This window comes from Quercus suber, unplaced genomic scaffold, assembly GCF_002906115.3.
Source record: "Quercus suber isolate HL8 unplaced genomic scaffold, Cork oak 2.0 scaffold_29, whole genome shotgun sequence".
Lineage (NCBI taxonomy): Eukaryota > Viridiplantae > Streptophyta > Magnoliopsida > Fagales > Fagaceae > Quercus > Quercus suber.
In genome coordinates, this window is record NW_027069494.1 from 1,908,453 (window position 1) to 1,929,056 (window position 20,604).

At 37.3% G+C, this 20,604-nt stretch overlaps 4 protein-coding genes across 4 annotated transcripts; 2 read left to right on the forward strand and 2 right to left on the reverse strand.

Moving 5' to 3' along the window:
• Positions 1–1,071: 1,071 nt before the first annotated feature.
• LOC112033582 (translocator protein homolog) lies at positions 1,072–2,036 on the forward strand. The gene has a single exon (XM_024066360.2). It carries the CDS (start codon positions 1,095–1,097, stop codon positions 1,758–1,760), a length of 666 nt encoding a protein of 221 aa, XP_023922128.1. The 5' UTR covers positions 1,072–1,094; the 3' UTR covers positions 1,761–2,036.
• Positions 2,037–10,079: 8,043 nt separating this feature from the next.
• LOC112033553 (syntaxin-124-like) lies at positions 10,080–11,673 on the forward strand. The gene has a single exon (XM_024066332.2). It carries the CDS (start codon positions 10,233–10,235, stop codon positions 11,235–11,237), a length of 1,005 nt encoding a protein of 334 aa, XP_023922100.2. The 5' UTR covers positions 10,080–10,232; the 3' UTR covers positions 11,238–11,673.
• Positions 11,674–12,737: 1,064 nt separating this feature from the next.
• On the reverse strand, positions 12,738–16,514 carry LOC112033568 (uncharacterized). Its single transcript, XM_024066344.2, has 4 exons — positions 16,223–16,514; positions 16,082–16,113; positions 14,351–14,557; positions 12,738–13,238 (listed from the first exon to the last, which is right to left on the reverse strand). Exons 1-4 carry the CDS (start codon positions 16,452–16,454, stop codon positions 12,930–12,932), a joined length of 780 nt encoding a protein of 259 aa, XP_023922112.1. The 5' UTR covers positions 16,455–16,514; the 3' UTR covers positions 12,738–12,929.
• A 1,820-nt stretch (positions 16,515–18,334) lies between these two features.
• On the reverse strand, positions 18,335–20,387 carry LOC136066269 (uncharacterized). Its single transcript, XM_065770314.1, has 3 exons — positions 20,115–20,387; positions 19,974–20,005; positions 18,335–18,430 (listed from the first exon to the last, which is right to left on the reverse strand). The coding sequence occupies exons 1-3, from the start codon at positions 20,344–20,346 to the stop codon at positions 18,335–18,337; spliced, it is 360 nt and encodes a 119-aa protein (XP_065626386.1). The 5' UTR covers positions 20,347–20,387.
• Between the last annotated feature and the right edge of the window lie 217 nt (positions 20,388–20,604).

Consider the following 20,604-nt stretch of genomic DNA (forward strand, 5'->3'; position numbering starts at 1 on the left):
TGCGTTATGTTAAAACATGTGTGACATGCAAATGAATTCTAGACTAGGGTCTAGGGATAAATATTAAGACCTAAAGCACTAACATTATTTTCTAACCGATTTATCTATTCTCACTTCTCCGCATATATATAATTATGGTCTTGATGAAGTAAGGAAAAACTAGTAGGATTTGAAGAAGTACAATAAAATATTGCTCTGCATTTGGAATCAAATAGTGTTGGTATTGTGTATATAAAGGGGCAACGATCTCAAAACCATAAAGCATATATATTTGTGTATGGATAGAGGAACCCCTGAATCCCTGCATGGCTATCTTACCGATGATGCAGTACATGAAAACAATCAATTAAATTTATCCATTTTCCCTTTTTTTTTATATAAAAAAATCTTCAAATATCCGTTTCATTTGAATGGTCACATTTTCATAATAATTTTCAGAAGATCCAAATCCTTAAACATGCAAGTGCAATACAAATTATTAAAAAATAAATAAAAAGTAGTATATATAAAAGACAGCTGCCTTAGTGTGATCATATACCAATACCCAATCAATTGACGTGTGGAAGTTCTCCTTGTTCTCATGTAATTAAGCTGGTGAACCCACTTGCTACACTGAACAAAACCTAAAACTAAAAGTCCAATCAGTAATTGAAGAAATACCTATGCTTTACCGGTATATATATGATACATCCAACTCCATTAATTAATATCCTTTCTACTGCCACCTATGCTAACATACGATTACTATATTATCATTATGAGACAAGTAAAATGTCCCACACAGTTCTAATCTGCAGGGCTTTCAAAATCAAATAACAAAATGGCAAATAAATTTGGATGTATATACTATATATAGTGCAATGCAAGTATGCAACGCAGCGAAACTTGATTGCACCATTTTTATCTCTCTTAATTTGCTGCATCAAAGCTGAACACATACACTCAGCCATGCACACCCACGTGTGACATTTCTGTCCACTTCTTATCACCTCCTACTCCCACATGTCACTCACTTGTAATATTTTCCACAGAGAAAAACACGGTCTTATCTATATATATATATATTACCTCACCTACAATTCCTCCCAAGACACATGCATGTATTTATCTTTCTTCCTTGTATAGACGCACACACATTCATGGCTTCCCAGAACAACAACCTTGATACCACAAACACTGCTTCCATGGCTTCCCAAACCCTTAAACATCGTTCTAGGGGTGTCCCCAACATCACCACCAACACCACCACCGCCCGCAACAACAAGAGCACTAAAAACAGACGTGAAAACAACATGGCCATGGCCAAACGTGGCCTTAGGTCACTTGCCATAACAGTTTCAATCCCACTTTCTCTTACCCTTTTGACCATTTACCTCACCTCCACTCACAGCTACGTTGTGGTATCGAAGCCCTTTTGGTTCACACCCTTGTGGGCCATACATATCACAAGCTTGGCTTCGAGTTTCTTGTTGGGTCTTTCAGCTTGGCTTGTATGGGCCGTAGGTGGGTTTCATCAGAACCCAACGGCTTTGTCTCTTTATTTGGCCCAGCTAGGCTTGAGTTTGGTTTGGAATCCGATTGTTCTTGGATCCGGAGCGAGTTGGGTCGGGCTGGCTGTGTGTTTGGCTACATTTGGGGCTTTGGTTGGATGTTTTCGGATCTGTAAGGAGGTGAATCCGACAGCTGGTGATATAATTGCACCTTGTTTGGCTTGGACTGCGTTTTTGGCTATTGTAAATCTTACACTAATTTTTCTTTGAAGTTCAGTTGTTTTTTTTTTCTTTTTCTGTTTTTTTTCTCTATAAAGTATAAATAAGACTTTTTTTTTTTTTTTGAGAATCTAAATAAGAGTATATACTTTGATGTTATTATCATTTTTGTGTTTTTGGGTATAGTATATAGTTTTTTGTAAACATTTAAAATAGGTTAGTCTCTCTTTTTATTCCTGAATATTAATAGGTTACAACTGGTTGCATGGTTTACGTTGCTATGTATTTTGTGTGTGTTGAAAAGGAAGATAATAAATAAAGATCGAAGTTGTTTCGATGTTCTTAAGTTAAACTTTGGATTTAGCTAACTATGGTTCCTATCCTATGATATATATGCGTAACATATTCAATCAGTCAACCAGCCGATTAAAATAATTTCATCCATTGGGAGGTAAAATTAGCATCAAATCTCGAAATGGGACCCCAAGTGAGAAAAAGTTTTTATAAAAACTTTAGCTAAAGACCCTTGCAAGATTGCCACAAGCCAAAGCACAACTCCAGCACCTACAGCATGCACATTTATATCACACCCCTTCGCTTGCAAGGCCATGGTTAAAATATATTCAATGATTTTTATTTTTTAATTTTCAATCTCAATACTCATGTTTTGATCTTGGATTAATCTATTTGGATCATCCCAATACAAGTGTTTAGATGCCCAAAATCAAACCACCAGCAAAATAGAACAGATGAGACAGAGTAATTGGCAGCGACATAACACATTGGAATATAATCTAATGAATAATGTGTTGAAGATGACTTAAATGATAGCAGCAACAAAGACAACAAAGAAGAGCAAAACGACAGTGAGAATAAAGATTGTAAATATAAAATGGCAAGGAAGAAAGGAAAAGAGAAACGCATCGTTTCACTTAAGCATTAGTTAGAATAGTTAGTTACAGTTGCAACGTCATTAGCTAATTGGTTGATTCTTTAAGTAGTTAGTTAACGTCTTTGGGCACCATGTTTAGCCCCTGCTTTCGTGTATAAATACAGAGCTTGTAATTAAATATCTATTAACAGCTTATAACAAATTGATAAGCAATTCAGAGGAATTCTTTTTCTCTCAAATCAATTCTTGTATTTTTGTTTTGCATTTTATAATTTTACATGGTATCAGAGCGATTTTCTTTCACTTTCTCATCAACCAAACAAAATTTTTCTTTCTAAATCTGATCTTTTGGTCTCTAATGGCTTCAGATTCTTCAAGCGCACCTTCTTCTTCATCTACAGCAAATGGCAGTGTTGCCATGGCAGATGAATCAGCTAACAATCCGTATTTTTTACCAGCGAATGAAAATCCTGGTTTGATTCTCACATCTCAACCTCTTACTGGTCCTGAGAACTACATGACCTGGGCGAGATTTGTTTTTCTTGCTTTAAGTTCCAAAAATAAATTTGGATTTGTTAATAGTTCAATTTCAGAACCAAATCCAACTTCACATTTGTTCAATTCTTGGAACAGGTGCAACACTACGATCCTTTCATGGCTGACCAACTCTCTCAGTCCTGACCTCAAGGCTAGTGTTATGTACATCAATTCTGCGAAAGATTTGTGGATTGATCTCAAGAATAGGTTTTCTCAAGATAATACGCCGAGATTGTTTGAGTTGCAGAAGGAAATTTCTCATTTGGTTCAAGGATCACTTTCGGTGAGTTCCTACTTTACTAGATTCAAAACCTTGTGGGATGAGTTTGTGAATAATCAACCTTTTACTGTTTGTACCTGTGCTTGTGTTTGTACTTCCAAATCATCTCAGTTAGATGCACAACACAAAGAACATGTTTTTCGCTTTCTAATGGGGTTGAATGATAACTATGGCATTCTGATTGGACAAATTTTGCTTATTGAACCATTTCCTCCTCTTAGCAAAGTGTGTTCTTTAGTTTTACAAGAAGAGAAAATGAGGAATTTAGGAAATACCGTTAATATGGTTCAGCAATTGGATGCTATGGCAATGTATGTGAATAACAATAGGCCATTTCAAGGTGCTCAAGGTCAGAATAAAGGTGGTGGGAAAGGAAAGAAAGATAGGCCAATTTGCACCTATTGTGGTTTTACTGGACATATAGCAGATAAGTGCTATAAACTCCACGGATATCCTCCTGGTTATAAGCCTAAAGGAGGTAATAGGCCAATGGTTAACCAAGTTTTAGGTTCTTTTGGGTTTGATGCTAGTCACATTGGTTTTCCCAATGCTCAATCCAATGTTTTACCCACTCAGGGAGTCCAATCTGATGGTATGATTCAGAATTTGGTCAATGCTCCATTTGGTGCTCAAACTGGTTTCCAGAATGGTGTTGGGAATACATCCTTTGGCATTGCACATGGTGCATCTGGCAATCTTGTTGGTAGTCCTTTTCTGCAGCAAAATTCTGTTGGTGGTCCTTCCTCTTATCAGCCTCAATGTTCCATTTCTCCAGCTCAATGTGAGCAATTGCTCTCTTTTCTCAAAGGGTATGCAAGTTCAACTTCAAGTTCAGGTTTTGGCACTCAAACCAGTCATGTTGCTTCTGTCATGACACCCAATGCCATTTCAGCTTTACCACAAACATCATCACCTTCATCTTCTTCCTTCAACTCAGCTTCTAGTTCTTCTAATTTCTTAGGTAATCCTTTTTGGATCCCTCCTAATTTTTCTCATTCTGTGTTTTCTGCTCAAGTTGTTGATAGGACTGTTTTCAAAACTGATTCTTAGATCATAGACATTGGTGCAACTGACTACATGGTCCATTCAGTGTCTCAATTCACTTCTATCACCTCCACTGTCAACACTTATGTCTATTTGCCAAATGGGATCAAGCCTTAGTCACACATGTGGGCACTATGCAAATTTCATCTATTCTTGTTTTAAAAGATGTGTTGTGTGTTCCATCTATTGGATTCAATCTGATTTCAGTTAGCAAACTTACCAAAAACATGTTTTGTTGTCTCATTTTCCTTGGTAATTGTTGCTTCATTTAGGACCTTGCTCAATGGAGCATGATTGGTCATGGTAGAGAGAGCAATGGCTTGTACCTGTTGGATTCTTCACTTCAACAAAGGTCTACTGCTCTCACTGCTACTACCTGTACCAGTCCTTTTACTTTTTCAAGCACAGAATTATGGCACAATAGATTAGGACATCCTTCATTTTCAAAACTTCAGCTGTTAAAGGGTGTTGTAAACATTGATGCTTTTAATAAAACTACATGTTGTGATGTTTGCCATTTTGTAAAACAAAAGAGACTTCCATTTTCTGTCAGTACTCATATCTCTTCTGCTCCTTTTGATTTGATTCACTATGATCTTTGGGATCCTTTTGCCACTTGTACTGTTGAAGGTTACAAGTATTTTTTAACAATTGTGGATGACTTTTCTAAGTGTACTTGGGTATATTTGCTCAAGCTTAAGTCTGACACTTAGTTTGTCATCCCAAATTTTGCTACTATGGTCAAGACTCAATTCAACAAATCCATTAAGACTATTAGAAGTGATAATGGGACTGAATTTTATCTTAAAGATTTTGTTCACTCTAATGGAATTTTGCATCAATTGTCTTGTGTTGATACTCCTCAACAAAATGCAATTGTTGAAAGGAAGCATCAACACATTCTTAATGTTGCTAGAGCTTTGAAATTTCAATCTCAAGTACCCTTATGTTTTTGGGGTGATTGCATCCTCACTGTTGTCCCTTTGATTAATAGGGTTTCTTCCAAGTCTTTGGGTAATAAAACACCTTATGAAATGTTTTTCCATTCTCCACCTTCATATACACATTTTTGATGCTTTGGCTGTCTATGCTTTATCTCTACCTTATCTTCTCATAGACATAAATTTGCACCTAGGTCTAGAAAATGTGTGTTTTGGGCTATCCTCATGGCATAAAAGGCTACAAAGTGTTAGATCTTGCTACTAATTCTATCCACATTTCTAGAGATATTGTTTTTTATGAGTCTATTTTTCCTTACATCTCTACTTCATCTCCTTCCACTTCTTATTTGAATGACTTTGTTTTTCCTCATGTCAATTCTAATTCTTCTTATCCTTCTGATTGTCCCTCTTCCACTACTCTTGTCCATTCCATTTCAGGATCTGACCTAGTTGCTTCACAATCTGATTCTGTCACTTTAGACACTCCTTCCCATACTTCTCTTCCTAATTTTAATTCTTTAGAACCTACCACTCATGCCTACATTCCTAATCATGTCCATGATTCCAATCCTGATTTAGCTATCACATCCATTCCTCAACATGTTCCACTTTCTTTAAGGTCTACTAGACCTCATGTGCCTCATTCTTATCTATCAGACTATTCATGTAAAGCTGTTGTTAGTGCCAAACCTTAGTCTGGCCTGCCTTATGCTCTTTCTGATTTCTTGAGCTATTCTCACTTGGGTTCAAGTTTTAAATCCTTTGTCCTAGCAGTCAATGCTACTCCCTCAAAGCCTGTCTCCTTTCATCAGGCTGTTCAATTTCCTGAGTGGAGGGTTGCTATGGACAAAGAGATTAAGGCTTTGGAAGTGAACAACACTTGGTTTTCAAAGCGAGGGGGAGGGTTTAGTATGCAAGTTGAACAAAAGTCTCTATGGTCTCAAACAAGATTCAAGACAATGGTTTGCAAAGTTCTCAAACACCATATTGCAGATGGGATTTGTGCAGTCAAAATCAGATTACTCCATGTTCATACATTCACAAGGAACTTCTTTTACTATTCTTTTGGTTTGTGTTGATGACATTTTGTTGACTGGAAATGATCCTACTTGTGTTACTGCCTTAAAGAAGTTTCTTGATGATCAATTTGGTTTGAAGGACCTTGGTTCACTAAGGTATTTCCTGGGCTTGGAAGTAGCTAGAACTGATGCAGGCATTAGTTTAACACAAAGAAAATATGCCATAGAAATATTGCAAGACACAGGTTTCATAGGGAGTAAGCCAGTTCAGTTTCCTATGGAACAAAACCTTAAGTTGTCTAAGTATGAGGGAGCATTACTTGATGAACCGAGGATGTACAGAAGACTTATAGGAAGGTTATTGTACTTAACCTTGACAAGGCCTAACATAACATATGTTGTACACAGACTGAGTCAATTTGTATCACAGCCTAGAGAGCCACACCTGTTAGCAGCACACAGAGTACTCCAGTTCATCAAGGCTGCACCAGGAAAAGGAATTTTCTTCCCTAGCAACACAGAGTTGCATATCAAAGCCTCCTATGATGCTGATTGGGCTGGATGCCCTGACACTCGTAGGTCTCTCACTGAATATGCAGTGTATTTGGGGGATTTTTTTAATATCCTGGAGGTCTAAGAAGCAAGGAGTTGTGTCCAAATCTTCTGCAGAAGCCGAGTACAGAGCAATGGCTAGTGTAGCCTGTGAGATTACTTGGGTAATGCAGCTGCTTAAGGACTTGAAAATTGATCACCACAAACCTACTATGTTATTCTGTGATAACCAGGCAGCTTTGTACATAGTTGCTAATCCGGTTTTCCATGAATGAACCAAACATATAGAAGTTGATTATCATCTGGTTAGGGACAAGATCTTGGAGGGTAAGATCAAAACATTTCATGTGACAACCAATTCCCAAGTAGCTGATATTTTCACTAAGGCTCTGGGAATGGCAGCATTTACAAGACTCTTAAGTAAACTTGGTTTGAAAGATATATTCCAGCCTAAGTCTCTGAAGGAAAACAACTCAGTTCAAGTCACAGAGTTTGAGACATTGGACTTGAGGGGGAGTGTTGAAGATGACTCAAACGACAGCAGCAACAAAGACAACAAAGAAGAGCAAAAAGACAGTGAGAATAAAGATTGTAAATATAAAACGACAAGGAAGAAAGGAAAAGAGAAACGCACTGTTTCACTTAAGCATTAGTTAGAATAGTTAGTTACAGTTGCCACATGTCATTAGCTGATTGGTTGATTCTTTAAGTAGTTAGTTAACGTCTTTGGGCACCATGTTTAGCCCCTGCTTTCGTGTATAAATACAAAGCTTGTAGTTAAATACCTATTAACAGCTTATAACAAATTGATAAGCAATTCAGAGGAATTCTTTTTCTCTCAAATCAATTCTTGTATTTCTGTTTTGCATTTTACAATTTCACATAATGATAACAAAAGGATGTTGATATCGACCAAACTAATAACAAAAGATGTGTAAAAAAATAAAATAAGTGAAAATTTTGAAGTAGGAAAAAAGGTAATGCAAGCATATAACATTAGTTTTCTTCAAGGGAAAATTGGATTGTCATATAAGTTTTTAGGAAATATAAGGTAAGGGTTAGTATGCATTTCAATAATGAGTAGGTTTTAGCATTACAAAGTGCAACACGCGTTCCATGAAGTTAATAGAGTCGCTGATGCGTTGGCTAAGCTAAGATGTGATATGCAATAGGATTTTGTAATTTTAGATATCTCCCCATTTGATGTAATCTCTTCTTTTGTGTTATCTTATGCGTATGGGGACAACTTTTGTAGGCTTACTGCCACTAATTTAGCCATTTTGGCTTAGTTGAATGAAATTTCCTTTTAACCACAAAAAAAAACAAAGTATGCATTTCAATACATCATGTTCAAGTAATTGATTAATAATGATTTACTTAACTGTGTTGCGATTTATGGACTGAAAAGTGTTTTTTTATTTTTTATTTTTTATTTCTTTTAAGTCACAGGTTAAGGAATTGAGGATAAGATATGTGACTTCTATTTCTTGGATTGTTAGTGTCCTTACTTCAGGTTTTGATCTTGGATTGATCTATTTGGGTCATCCCAAGACAAACGTTTTAGAAGTCCAGCTTGAAATACAAGCTAACGTAAAAAAGAAAGAGTAACACATGGTTTAAAGTTTTTAATATTATCCTTTTTTTAGGATAAATATTATGTAATAAGTCATAAACAAAAGTGTAGGGCCAGAAAATCAGGTAGCCTTGGCCCACTCCAAGCCAGGCCCAAAAGGCCCACGCCGAGGATTCGTGAGTGGTCCGAGGATGAAAGCGCGAAGACCGACTCCCGAGGATCATATTCGAGGAGTGCCCGTCCTCGGGCATCTGAGACCTCGGGGGAACACGAGGGCCATCCCACCAGAGGACGCTTTAATATCCGAGGAGGAAAGGGCCCAGTGCCATGCGTCGGCGACAGGAGAACGGTGAAGAAGCAAGCCTAAGGTGAACTGTCACCTCTGCATTGAATGCGCTCACCTAACCCCTCTGGCCGCATTAATGGGGATGTAACCCCTTGGCAGGGCAACATCAATCATGGTGAGCCACTTGAGTACAGATAAAACCCTTGATGGGACGGAAGGTCAGAGAAGAGGCAGATGGATGATCAGCAGATGTAAAGGAGAAGGATATAAGGAAGGCGGGCAAAGCAATAGGAGGGGGAGGAAAAAGGAGGGGGCGAGAGCTTGAGGGAGAGGGGTCTCCTCGGACGAGTGCCGAGGAGTTATCTTCAGTTGTAAACTGGGCTCATTCCCCTTCAATGAAAAAGAAGTGATTTGTATCCCGTTGCTAGTCTGTTAGGGCCTAAACCTTCGACCCACTCTCTAAAAATTTATTGTTGGGAAACATTTACAAAATGAGTCCTTACAAAAAGAATAATGATAATCTTCCTCAAAAAAAGAAAAAGAAAAAAAAGAATAATGATAATATAACATTGGCTGGGTTAATGCAGAAATTAGATAGTCATTAGTCATACAGCTTTTTAAGAAGGGTTGTTAATCCTTATTAGGTTAAGGTATTAATTTGTTAATAAGCTATTTTTTAAAACCGTTAATATAGAAAAGTTTTAATACCACTTGCATGAAAAAAATAAAAAGTTATAAGAAAAAGTGAGTTTTTTTTTTTAAGAAATAGTTTTTAAACTAATACCCTTATAGTATTCGTTAATTTTTTTTTTTTAACAATATTTTCCTTTTAAAAAATAAATTTTTTTACTAACCCTTAATTTTTTCCTTTTAAAAAATAAAAGTTTAAAGTTTAAAGTTTAACGGGGATAAAGGTTACTGCTTTCAATATATTTTGTGTGTAAATAATACTAAGATTTACTTCTTTTTTATGGAGAGTAAATACAAAGTGTCTAGGGATTAGGAAATGCATTCGGTGGAATTGGAATACAACCTAAAGAAGAGGAAGATAAAGCCCAACTATCCAGCAAATGTGACATGGACACAATGAAGGAAGACCTGGTCAAGCAAAGTAGTACCAATTAAGTACAAAATGCCACTTGTTGATTAGTGAGCAACTTTTGGTAAAACCAGCTTTTAATGGCTGGTCCTAATCTCAAATCAACTCAAGCCTCTAATACCTCCAACGCCACCAAAAAGAAGGAAACTTCGCCTCACGTTCATTCTTTGTGACAGTTTTTTGCATTCGTCACCTTCTCTCTCTTCCTCCTCATTTGGCCGCACATATTGTAAGGATGAAAAACCACCATCATAAACTTCTATACAGCAAGGAACCAAAAACCACCATGTTACACTATCCATGCATTTGCATTCATTGCTGAACTTTTTGATAGAACCCCATTTTGCAAAACTATACAATTTGTTAAGAAGAGCCAAAAAAAAAAACTCAGCCAAGATGAACGACTTGTTCTCGAGCTCATTCAAGAAATACACAGACCTGAAGCAGCAGGTTTTTCTGGATGACATGGAAGCTGGCAAAGAGAGTGTCAACCTTGATAGGTTCTTTGGAGATGTTGAGAATGTCAAGGAAGACATGAGGCAAGTTGAGAAGCTGTATAAGCAATTGCAAGAAGCCAATGAAGAATGCAAAACTGTCCACAATGCTAAAACAATGAAGGAGCTTCGAGCCCGGATGGACGCAAATGTTGGTCAAGTCCTCAAACGTGTTAAAGTTGTTAAGGGAAAGCTTGAAGGCTTAGAACGTTCCAATGCAGCTAATAGGAACCTTCCTGGTTGTGGTCCAGGTTCTTCTGCAGATAGAACAAGGACCTCAGTGGTTAGTGGCTTGGGAAAGAAACTCAAGGACATGATGGATGATTTTCAAGGATTAAGAACCAGAATGACAGCTGAGTATAAAGAAACAGTGGAAAGAAGGTATTTCACAATCACAGGAGAGAAGGCAAATGAAGAAACTATTGAGAATTTAATATCAAGTGGGGAAAGTGAAAGTTTTCTGCAGAAGGCAATTCAGGAACAAGGGAGAGGTCAAATATTGGATACCATATCAGAAATTCAAGAAAGACATGATGCAGTGAAGGAGATAGAGAAGAACTTGATTGAGCTTCATCAGGTATTTTTGGACATGGCTGCTCTGGTGGAGGCACAGGGTCATCAACTCAATGACATAGAGAGTCATGTAGCGCATGCTAATTCGTTTGTGAGACGAGGCACTGAGCAGCTTCAGGAGGCCAGGGTGCAACAGAAGAGCTCTCGGAAGTGGACAGTCATAGCCATTGTTGGTGGTGCAGTGCTCATCTTTATCATCCTATTTCCACTCTTAAAAACTGTTACGCCTAAAATGTGATTGGAAGAAGGCAAAAGAAAATATTTTCTTGACACACACACAGCATGTATTATGATTTTCATTCATCAGGAGAGAAGAAACAAAGAAGTTAGTTCTTACCACAAACCATGAAAAGGTTTGGTTCCTTTCTGCGTGTATGTAGAGATTTTTTAGAGTCTCAGGACTAATTTTCTGACATAGAGAGAACCAGAATTGGAATTGGGAGATATGGGAAACTCCTTGACTTTCAGGTATATATCTCTCAAATGAAATTTCCGACTCAGATCTAACAGAATAGCGTGCATGAAACTCTTCTGCAAACCCCACCTCCTAATGGCTATTTTGCATTTGTTTACATCAATTACCATAGCAAGGGAAATGGGGATGTATTATATTATATTTAAAATTGGGAAGGCATTGTAACTGCAACTTGATACCCATTTTATAATGAAATTGCATTCAATCAGTTTTTCCTCTCCTCTTTAGTCATTTTTTATGTCTGTGTACAGAAATCATGATGACAGTGTAAGGTGTAAAGAGCTGTGTACTCAAATATCGTGATATGAGGGTAGAAAGTTCCCATTGTTGCATAGAAATTTTGAACTAATTATGTTGTTAATGAACCATTAACGTACCCTGCTTCTACCAAACAAGGAAAAAGGGAAATCCTAAACAAACAAAGATTAAAGCCCCAAAAAAAAACAAATAAGGGGGACTGGTCTAACTTATTCACCATACATTCTCAAGTTCCACAAGTCTTCTTAGGAATCACCTGTCCGCAATAACTCATTCTTATGGGGGCTGTAGACTCATCCAACACATACAGATTAGTGTGGCACCGAAACTTACCTGCGTGGAACCTATTACCCTCTTCACACTTAAAATATTTTGCATCCGCTCCTCAACAATTTATGGTGGTCTTCCACCTTCAAACTCATCAGCACACATCAAAGGATGGCTACTGCCAACAAAATCGTCAAAACAAGCTGCAAAACACAGATTAGGCTTGAAAGAGAGAGATGTTGCGCTTCCAAAGGTAACAGCAGCCATTGTTGACATGACTCAGACATGGGATTAGGAAGGTGTGCATGTGTGTGTCAATATTCATGCAAGGGCGTTGCAAATGGGAGAACCACAATGCAACAACGAAGGTGGTTGGGTGGTGGCAAGCACTATTAACTGTGAGGAGCTGCAACATTACTATGAATCTATCATTGTTTAATGAAGGTAAAAGAATCTCTAGCTAAGCCAACCATCAAGAGTGCCGAAGCTCAAGATACTCCTGTGTCTAATTGAGCAAGTGTGAAATTTTCTTATCAATAATCTACATAACAAGCGACATGGGATAAATTATAAAATGCAAAATGTTATACTCAGAATCACCAAACTTCCTAGTCCACCGAAGGCCATCTTCGCATGTTTAGTTTTGCAATGATCATGGTGAAAAAATTGTGAAGCTCTGGAAGTTCTGTAAAAAAAATACTGCAAAAAAAAAAAAACGTACAACATTTGGAATAGAACTTCAAATTAAGGATCTCAGAAGCTTTTGTATAAGTCAGATTTGTCACTACACTCTTCAACATTCTCAATTGTATATTATTTCTCAAGTCAACCCACATTTAAAGTACAAGTCCAAATAATCAAGAAGAATGAGAACTGCTCAAAAACAATAGAGCAGATGTATTTTGCAGCTCTAATGTGATGATTAACATGCTACTCAACCTTGCAGAGCTTCCTCAGTGTTACCGAGATTCTCCTCTTCTGATTTAGCTCCTGCCCTTCCCATATTTGAAATCCTGGCTTGCGATTTATTTCATGTTTCCAACAGTAACGCGCTTCTTCAGACATGAGAACTAGAGATCCTGGTGTCAGATAAACAGGGATCTTTGTCATGGGTGGATCCATTTTGACATCACAATCTGTTCGGTCAACTTGGGTGAAATGCATCACACATGATGACTCTAAGGAGACAATGGCAATTCCATCTTCAAAGCGCATAAGATCAACATGTGCACTGATACCCTGCACATACATGCTGGAATTGTCATCTCAATTTTATATTTGCACTCTGTGTGTGTGTGTGAGCTGTGGTTCACAACTGATTGTATTGTGCCATACACTAGTAACAGATAGTAACTAACAAGAAACAGTCTTTTGAACTACAAAATGAATAAAGACCCAAAAGAAAATATAAACTGAAGAATGTTATACTACCCAAAGATGCAGAAACATTTTCTTTAATTAGTAATTACACACGCACACAATGGGTCTTGAATCCATTATCTCACCCTTCACCTTACTCTTACAATAGGAGTATGTGTCATTTGAATTAGAGATCGTTAACAACATTTTCATAACCATTCCAACCTTGTGTTACTATGATCATACAAGTAATACACTGCACAATTCTAAATTGCTTTAAGATGAAACTTATCTGCAGGGATTCATAAGAAATGGAGATATATTATTGATATCTTAGTTGGGAACCTACAAAATGCCATGGAATTTTAAATGTATGCTGCAACCAAACTTGATTGCAGCAATTTCTTTCTCTTTGCTGCATCAAAATTGAATAAACCAAATGTATACAACCAGCATTCTCCATTGGTGATCTTTACGTGTTTCTTTTTTGGTTTCATTAAATTATTTATTACCTAATACCTATAAAATAATAAAATAAAAAACGCTGAATACACCAGACTACCAACATGACAAATGCTAAGGCTGCATTTTAATTTAAATTTTGAAGAAAACCTTTTTCCACACCCTTGCTGGGATTCAAATTCCAAACTAAGCAAAAGAGGGGGAGAGAGAACTAAAGTATCATTTTATACGTGAATTAATAACAAGCATTTTGAAGGTTCTACTGAAACAATGCTGACTTTTATTCATATATTAATATATATTTGAGATCAGGGATCTTCATTAAATCAACGTCGCATGATTCTGGTTATACTCCCCTTAAAAACAAAACAAAACAGAACAGAAAGACCAACAACAAATACAACCATCAAAGCAAATTCTAGAAAATCCCATGGCACAAAGGGTGAAATTGAACACAGTAAAAAAATATAAACAGATCATGAATACTAACTCTGTACAGCATGGCCTACACAGAAGAAGTCACATCGCACCTCACCTGGTTGGTATACATTTACAATGAGTTGGTCAAAGAGTGGCTCTCTCCGCAATAAATCTGATGGAAGTGGACAGGCTTCTTTAGCTTCATCATAAGTTCCCAAGTCCACAGGATCAAAAGCAGGATCACATAAAAGCACCAGCTCACGGATAGAGTTTGAAATTTCACTTGACCAAGCTGGAAGATCTCCAAACCTCATAGCCTGTGGATAAAGGAATTGATAAGCTTATCTGAAACAACCTAAAGGCACAAGTTTGACATGCAATTGTCTTCATGACTGTAATTATGATCCCCAATTTGCAAACAAAATTCTACAAGAAACCATAATCAAAATTCTTCATCATCTATCTCTTTATATATATAGATAGATAGATAGATGAAGAATATATATATATATATATATATATTCTTCATCATCTATCTTATTTCTTTCTTTTCCTTTTGCCTTTTCTTTTTCACTGATAAGTAAGCAAATATGCCAAGAGAGCACAAAGTGATGCAACTCAAGTACACAAGAAATTTCCAAGAAAGACAACGCTTAAGAGGAAGAAAAACAAAAGGACCAAAAAATCCTTCAAATGGAAGAAAGATTATAAGATCTTGAAATAGAAGTAAGGAGACTAGGAGAGGGACAAGATTAATGAACTTGGTCCAAACACATAAAAACAAGCACAAGGTAACTCCTCCCTTGCAGGGTTTTAGCTTGACTCCTTGCATTGCCAGATCTACCTCCTCTTCATCCATCTCAATGTTTTTCATTTAATTTTAGTAAATTAAGAAACATTAAGAAAAGTAAGACTACACAATAAAGATGAATTCATAATGAAAATTCCGGGCAAGCTCAAAATTTATACCATGAAGAATCTAAGAAAAACCATAACATAAACATCACAACACGTTCTTCAAGAAAGTCCAAGTAGCGTGCTCTGTTGCTAGTGAACCAATCTGCCTTCAAATATCAAACGCTAGAAAACATTACAAGGTGCAAACAGTAGATACGTCAAACACCTCTAACGATAACATATCCTCAAGAAACACCAAACTAATTCCTAGCGTTCTAGATTAAATTTGTTGAGTACTCTCGCTCGATTAGTGAAAGAGTAGACTACTACCCCCATCAAACTTAGAAGGAATTTATCACCCTTAAAGAATACCCACATATAGTTTGTGAATTTTTTTTTTTTTTAATGACATGGAACCTCACCAAGGTAAGGCCTTTCAGACCCATTCCTGAGGAGTAAACCGCGTATAGTTTGCAATATCCTTAGCACCCAAAATGTCCAATGGATCAAACTCCTACAAGTAACTATCTTAAGCATTTGATTCAAGAGTGAAAGAACAATAATCAACCAACTTGGCAAGACAACATATGTCATGAAGTAAGCGGAGTTGTACTTCTCAGTCAGGTCTCTAACATACTTTACACATTCTATGCTACAAGAATTGAAACATCAAATGTATGATAATTACAAACTGGGCAATCCTAAAACTTTAATGAAAATAATAATAATTATAATCCCATGAGACCATACTAAAAAAATTGTACCCTGTTACAGCATTTCCAGTAGCCTAATTCAAGATTAAGGAAAATAACAACCTAAAGCACCTGATATTTCATGAAAATTTAAATGGTGGGAGTTATTGCAAATTATCATAGGAACTATCATAGGATCTGCTAGATGATCTCATTTTAACATTAACATTAACATTAAGATATGGTACGGACCTGGTTGTGTGAGGGTTCAGTGAACCATCCTTCTGCAAGTGCAAACACACACGTTAAGAATACAAAACACACAGTGTGTCAATGTGGGTGAGACCCAGTTGAGCAAAAACGTCGTACATAGCAAGAGTGAAACGCACGCACCGTTTAGAATAGCGGAGACGAGGGAAGATTGTTGTCGAGGAGAGAGGAAGTCTCTGCACAACCAAAGACCTTTGATCTCTTTGATTTGTTCCCAACTCGGGTTTTGATGATCTTCTTCTTCTACTTCCAATTCCAATTGAGGTTGTTGTGTTTGTTGTTCGTTGTCTTCGCTGTCCGATGAATCGCCGAACACTTCTTTGAAAAGTGCCTTGTTGTTGTTGCGATCATCCATTTGATTAAAAATGATTCTGACAAGGCTCTGAGAGAGAGAGAGAGAGAGAGAGAGTCGAGGAGTGAAGGAGGATATCGCATCGTTAAGACGACGTCGTTTCCTTTATCATTTTTTCCTGTTCATTTCGTTTTTACTATAAATATTAAATAAAGCTTCATTGTCTTTTCAATTCATGTCGTTTGCCATCGAAGTGCATAATTAATTTCTGCCGTTTATCTTCCAAAGTCCTTTTCTTTTTCTTTTTCTTTTTCTTTTTCTTTTTTTTTCTATTTTTCTTTTTGCTGAATAAATACTTTATTTATAGGAAGAAACAAAAGATATACAATTCAGAGAGAGCCTGTGACCAGGGTTTCAAATGTGGCTCAAATTTGCTTCTTCTTTTTTCCAATATATTTATTTGATTTTTAAATATCATCATATATTATTCTACATCTAAATAGAATTATTCAAGAAAAAAATCTTATCTCATACTTATGTGTATTTGGTATTGGCACGTAAGTTATATCTTGCAAAACATGGATCCAATATTGATGATGTATGGAATCAGTTAGTTGAACACTTCGGCTTCGGTGGACTACAGCGCTAGCGGAGGCCTACAAAGAGAGAAAGCAGTCAAAGGGTGACCAGGGTGAGCCGGCCAAATACCCTCCGATGATGAAGTTAGTTTTTCTCTTCTAATGGAGTTTCAACTTTACTCAATGTAAAATCTCAGGAAATTCATACCTTTGCATGGTGAAGACCGGGCCTTATATAGGGTACTCTAGGGCGGTTACTAGTTCAATAACTTCCCCTAGGATCTTGGAATTCAGACATAACCTCCTCAACAGCTACAAAAAATCATAACCGCCGTTGGAAGTTACATGCAGTGAAGGGATTGGCGGCAATGAACGGGGGTTGATGAACCGCTACGAAGTTCGCCAAGTGTTCGCGTAGTCGTCCATGTGCTCTGCGCATGGACGACTCTTCGCTGTGTCGTTGTGTGGTTGTCCATGCACCTTGTGCATGGACGATTCTCTCGATTTGATTCCCTGGAGTGATCAATTGCCCAACATCCCAAGAACGAGATATCTGGACGAATTGAAGATGGCCTGATGTTTGGCTAACCCCAACTCTCTGGACGACCAGTCTGGACGAACCATAGATGTGATTTTTGGTTATACATCAGTTGCCCCCTTGTCCAGAGCGCCGTCCAGGGACATTATGGGGATTTTATCCCATTTATGTGGCCACGTGTCACGGTTTAATTCGTTGAGCAATTAAATCGATTGCGTTTCCCCACACGATTGCCACGTGTCATTCTCTTAGTGGGTGGTGTCGCTTCGCTGACCCCACTTCTGGGCCCTATAAATTGGCACATTCTCTTTCTTGCCCTTCACCTTTCTCATAAACTTCCTTCCGCTATCTCGTCCAAGAATCTCGTCTAGCGTTTCGTCCTAGTTCTCAGGTACTTCCTCTTCTTTTTAGGTTTTCGTCTTCACCTTTACTTTAGTCATGTCTTCGTCCAGTAGTACAGAGAGAGAAATAGATAAGTATCAGGACGTTTCGTCTGGAAGATATGAGAGTGGTGAGAGTAGTACTAGCTTAAGTAGCAGTTCCTCAGACGAGCAGTATTCGTCTGGGGTGCCTGGCATTTCCTTAGAAGAATTTCAGGAAATGCAACGTAGGATGGCTTCTGGGACTGGGGCTAGCTCGTCCAGAGTGCCACCCAGCCCTCCTCAGGACGAGGAGGAGGAAAACATTATATATAGCTGTGCACCTGAGGTAGCATCCACTTTGGACGCTCCTAAGTTAAAAACATTAGTAGATAGATACCAAATTCCTACCGAGTTTAAACCTCGTCTGCCTAGGGAAGGAGAATGGTGCTGTTCACCTTCTTCTGGTTAAGGATCAAAAGCAGGATCACATAAAAGCACCAGCTCACGGATAGAGTTTGAAATTTCACTTGACCAAGCTGGAAGATCTCCAAACCTCATAGCCTGTGCATAAAGGAATGGATAAGCTTATCTGAAACAACCTAAAGGCACAAGTTTGACATGCAATTGTCTTCATGACTGTAATTATGATCCCCAATTTGCAAACAAAACTCTACAAGAAACCATAATCAAAATTCTTCATCATCTATCTCTTTATATATATATATATATATAGATAGATAGATAGATAGATAGATAGATGAAGAATATATATATATATATATTCTTCATCATCTATCTTATTTCTTTCTTTTCCTTTTGCCTTTTCTTTTTCACTGTTAAGTAAGCAAATATGCCAAGAGAGCACAAAGTGATGCAACTCAAGTACACAAGAAATTTCCAAGAAAGACAAAGCTTAAGAGGAAGAAAAACAAAGGGACCAAAAAATCCTTCGAATGGAAGAAAGATTATAAGATCTTGAAATAGAAGTAAGGAGACTAGGAGAGGGACAAGATTAATGAACTTTCTCCAAACACATAAAAACAAGCACAAGGTAACTCCTCCCTTGCAGGGTTTTAGCTTGACTCCTTGCATTGCCAGATCTACCTCCTCTTCATCCATCTCAATGTTTTTCATTTAATTTTAGTAAATTAAGAAACATTAAGAAAGGTAAGACTACACAATAAAGATGAATTCATAATGAAAATTCCGGGCAAGCTCAAAATTTATACCATGAAGAATCTAAGAAAAACCATAACATAAACATCACAACACGTTCTTCAAGAAAGTCCAAGTAGTGTGCTCTGTTGCTAGTGAACCAATCTGCCTTCAAATATCAAACGCTAGAGACCATTACAAGGTGCAAACAGTAGATACGTCAAACACCTCTAACGATAACATATCCTCAAGAACCACCAAACTAATTCCTAGCGTTCTAGATTAAATTTGTTGAGTACTCTCGCTCGATTAGTGAAAGAGTAGACTACTACCCCCATCAAACTTAAAAGGAATTTATCACCCTTAAAGAATACCCACATATAGTTTGTGAATTTTTTTTTTTTTTTTTAATGACATGGAACCTCACCAAGGTACGGCCTTTCAGACCCATTACTGAGGAGTAAACCGCGTATAGTTTGCAATATCCCTAGCACCCAAAATGTCCAATGGATCAAACTCCTACAAGTAACTATCTTAAGCATTTGATTCAAGAGTGAAAGAAAAATAATCAACCAACTTGGCAAGACAACATATGTCATGAAGTAAGCGGAGTTGTACTTCTCAGTCAGGTCTCTAACATACTTTACACATTCTATGCTACAAGAATTGAAACATCAAATGTATGATAATTACAAACTGGGCAATCCTAAAACTTTAATGAAAATAATAATAATTATAATCCCATGAGACCATACTAAAAACATTGTACCCTGTTACAGCGTTTCCAGTAGCCTAATTCAAGATTAAGGAAAATAACAACCTAAAGCACCTGATATTTCATGAAAATTTAAATGGTGGGAGCTATTGCAAATTATCATAGGAGCTATCATAGGATCTGCTAGATGATCTCATTTTAACATTAACATTAACATTAAGATATGGTACGGACCTGGTTGTGTGAGGGTTCAGTGAACCATCCTTCTGCAAGTGCAAACACACACGTTAACAATACAAAACACACAGTGTGTCAATGTGGGTGAGACCCAGTTGAGCAAAAACGTCGTACATAGCAAGAGTGAAACGCACGCACCGTTTAGAATAGCTGAGACGAGGGAAGATTGTTGTCGAGGAGAGAGGAAGTCTCTGCACAACCAAAGACCTTTGATCTCTTTGATTTGTTCCCAACTCGGGTTTTGATGATCTTCTTCTTCTTCTTCCAATTCCAATTGAGGTTGTTGTGTTTGTTGTTCGTTGTCTTCGCTGTCCGATGAATCGCCGAACACTTCTTTGAAAAGTGCCTTGTTGTTGTTGCGATCATCCATTTGATTAAAAATGATTCTAACGAGGCTCTGAGAGAGAGAGAGAGTCAAGGAGTGAAGGAGGATATCGTATCGTTAAGACGACGTCGTTTCCTTTATCATTTTTTCCTGTTCATTTCGTTTTTACTATAAATATTAAATAAAGCTTCATTGTCTTTTCAATTCATGTCGTTTGCCATCGAAGTGCATAATTAATTTCTGCCGTTTATCTTCCAAAGTCCTTTTCTTTTTCTTTTTTTTTTTCTTTTTTTTTTCTTTTTT

What these genes read in the sequence shown, in the direction of transcription:
- LOC112033582 (XM_024066360.2), top strand. Translation starts at nt 1,095, where the DNA reads ATGCATGTATTTATCTTTCTTCCTTGTATAGACGCACACACATTCATG.
- LOC112033553 (XM_024066332.2), top strand. Translation starts at nt 10,233, where the DNA reads ATGCATTTGCATTCATTGCTGAACTTTTTGATAGAACCCCATTTTGCA.
- LOC112033568 (XM_024066344.2), bottom strand. Translation starts at nt 16,454, where the DNA reads ATGGATGATCGCAACAACAACAAGGCACTTTTCAAAGAAGTGTTCGGC. An exon ending in CTGAACCCTCACACAACCAG is followed by an intron (nt 14,558 to 16,081) that starts GTCCGTACCATA and finishes CTTTATCCACAG; the next exon opens with GCTATGAGGTTTGGAGATCT. An exon ending in ATGTATACCAACCAGGTGAG is followed by an intron (nt 13,239 to 14,350) that starts GTGCGATGTGAC and finishes ATGTATGTGCAG; the next exon opens with GGTATCAGTGCACATGTTGA.
- LOC136066269 (XM_065770314.1), bottom strand. Translation starts at nt 20,346, where the DNA reads ATGGATGATCGCAACAACAACAAGGCACTTTTCAAAGAAGTGTTCGGC. An exon ending in CGTCTCAGCTATTCTAAACG is followed by an intron (nt 20,006 to 20,114) that starts GTGCGTGCGTTT and finishes TTGCACTTGCAG; the next exon opens with AAGGATGGTTCACTGAACCC. An exon ending in CTGAACCCTCACACAACCAG is followed by an intron (nt 18,431 to 19,973) that starts GTCCGTACCATA and finishes CTTTATGCACAG; the next exon opens with GCTATGAGGTTTGGAGATCT.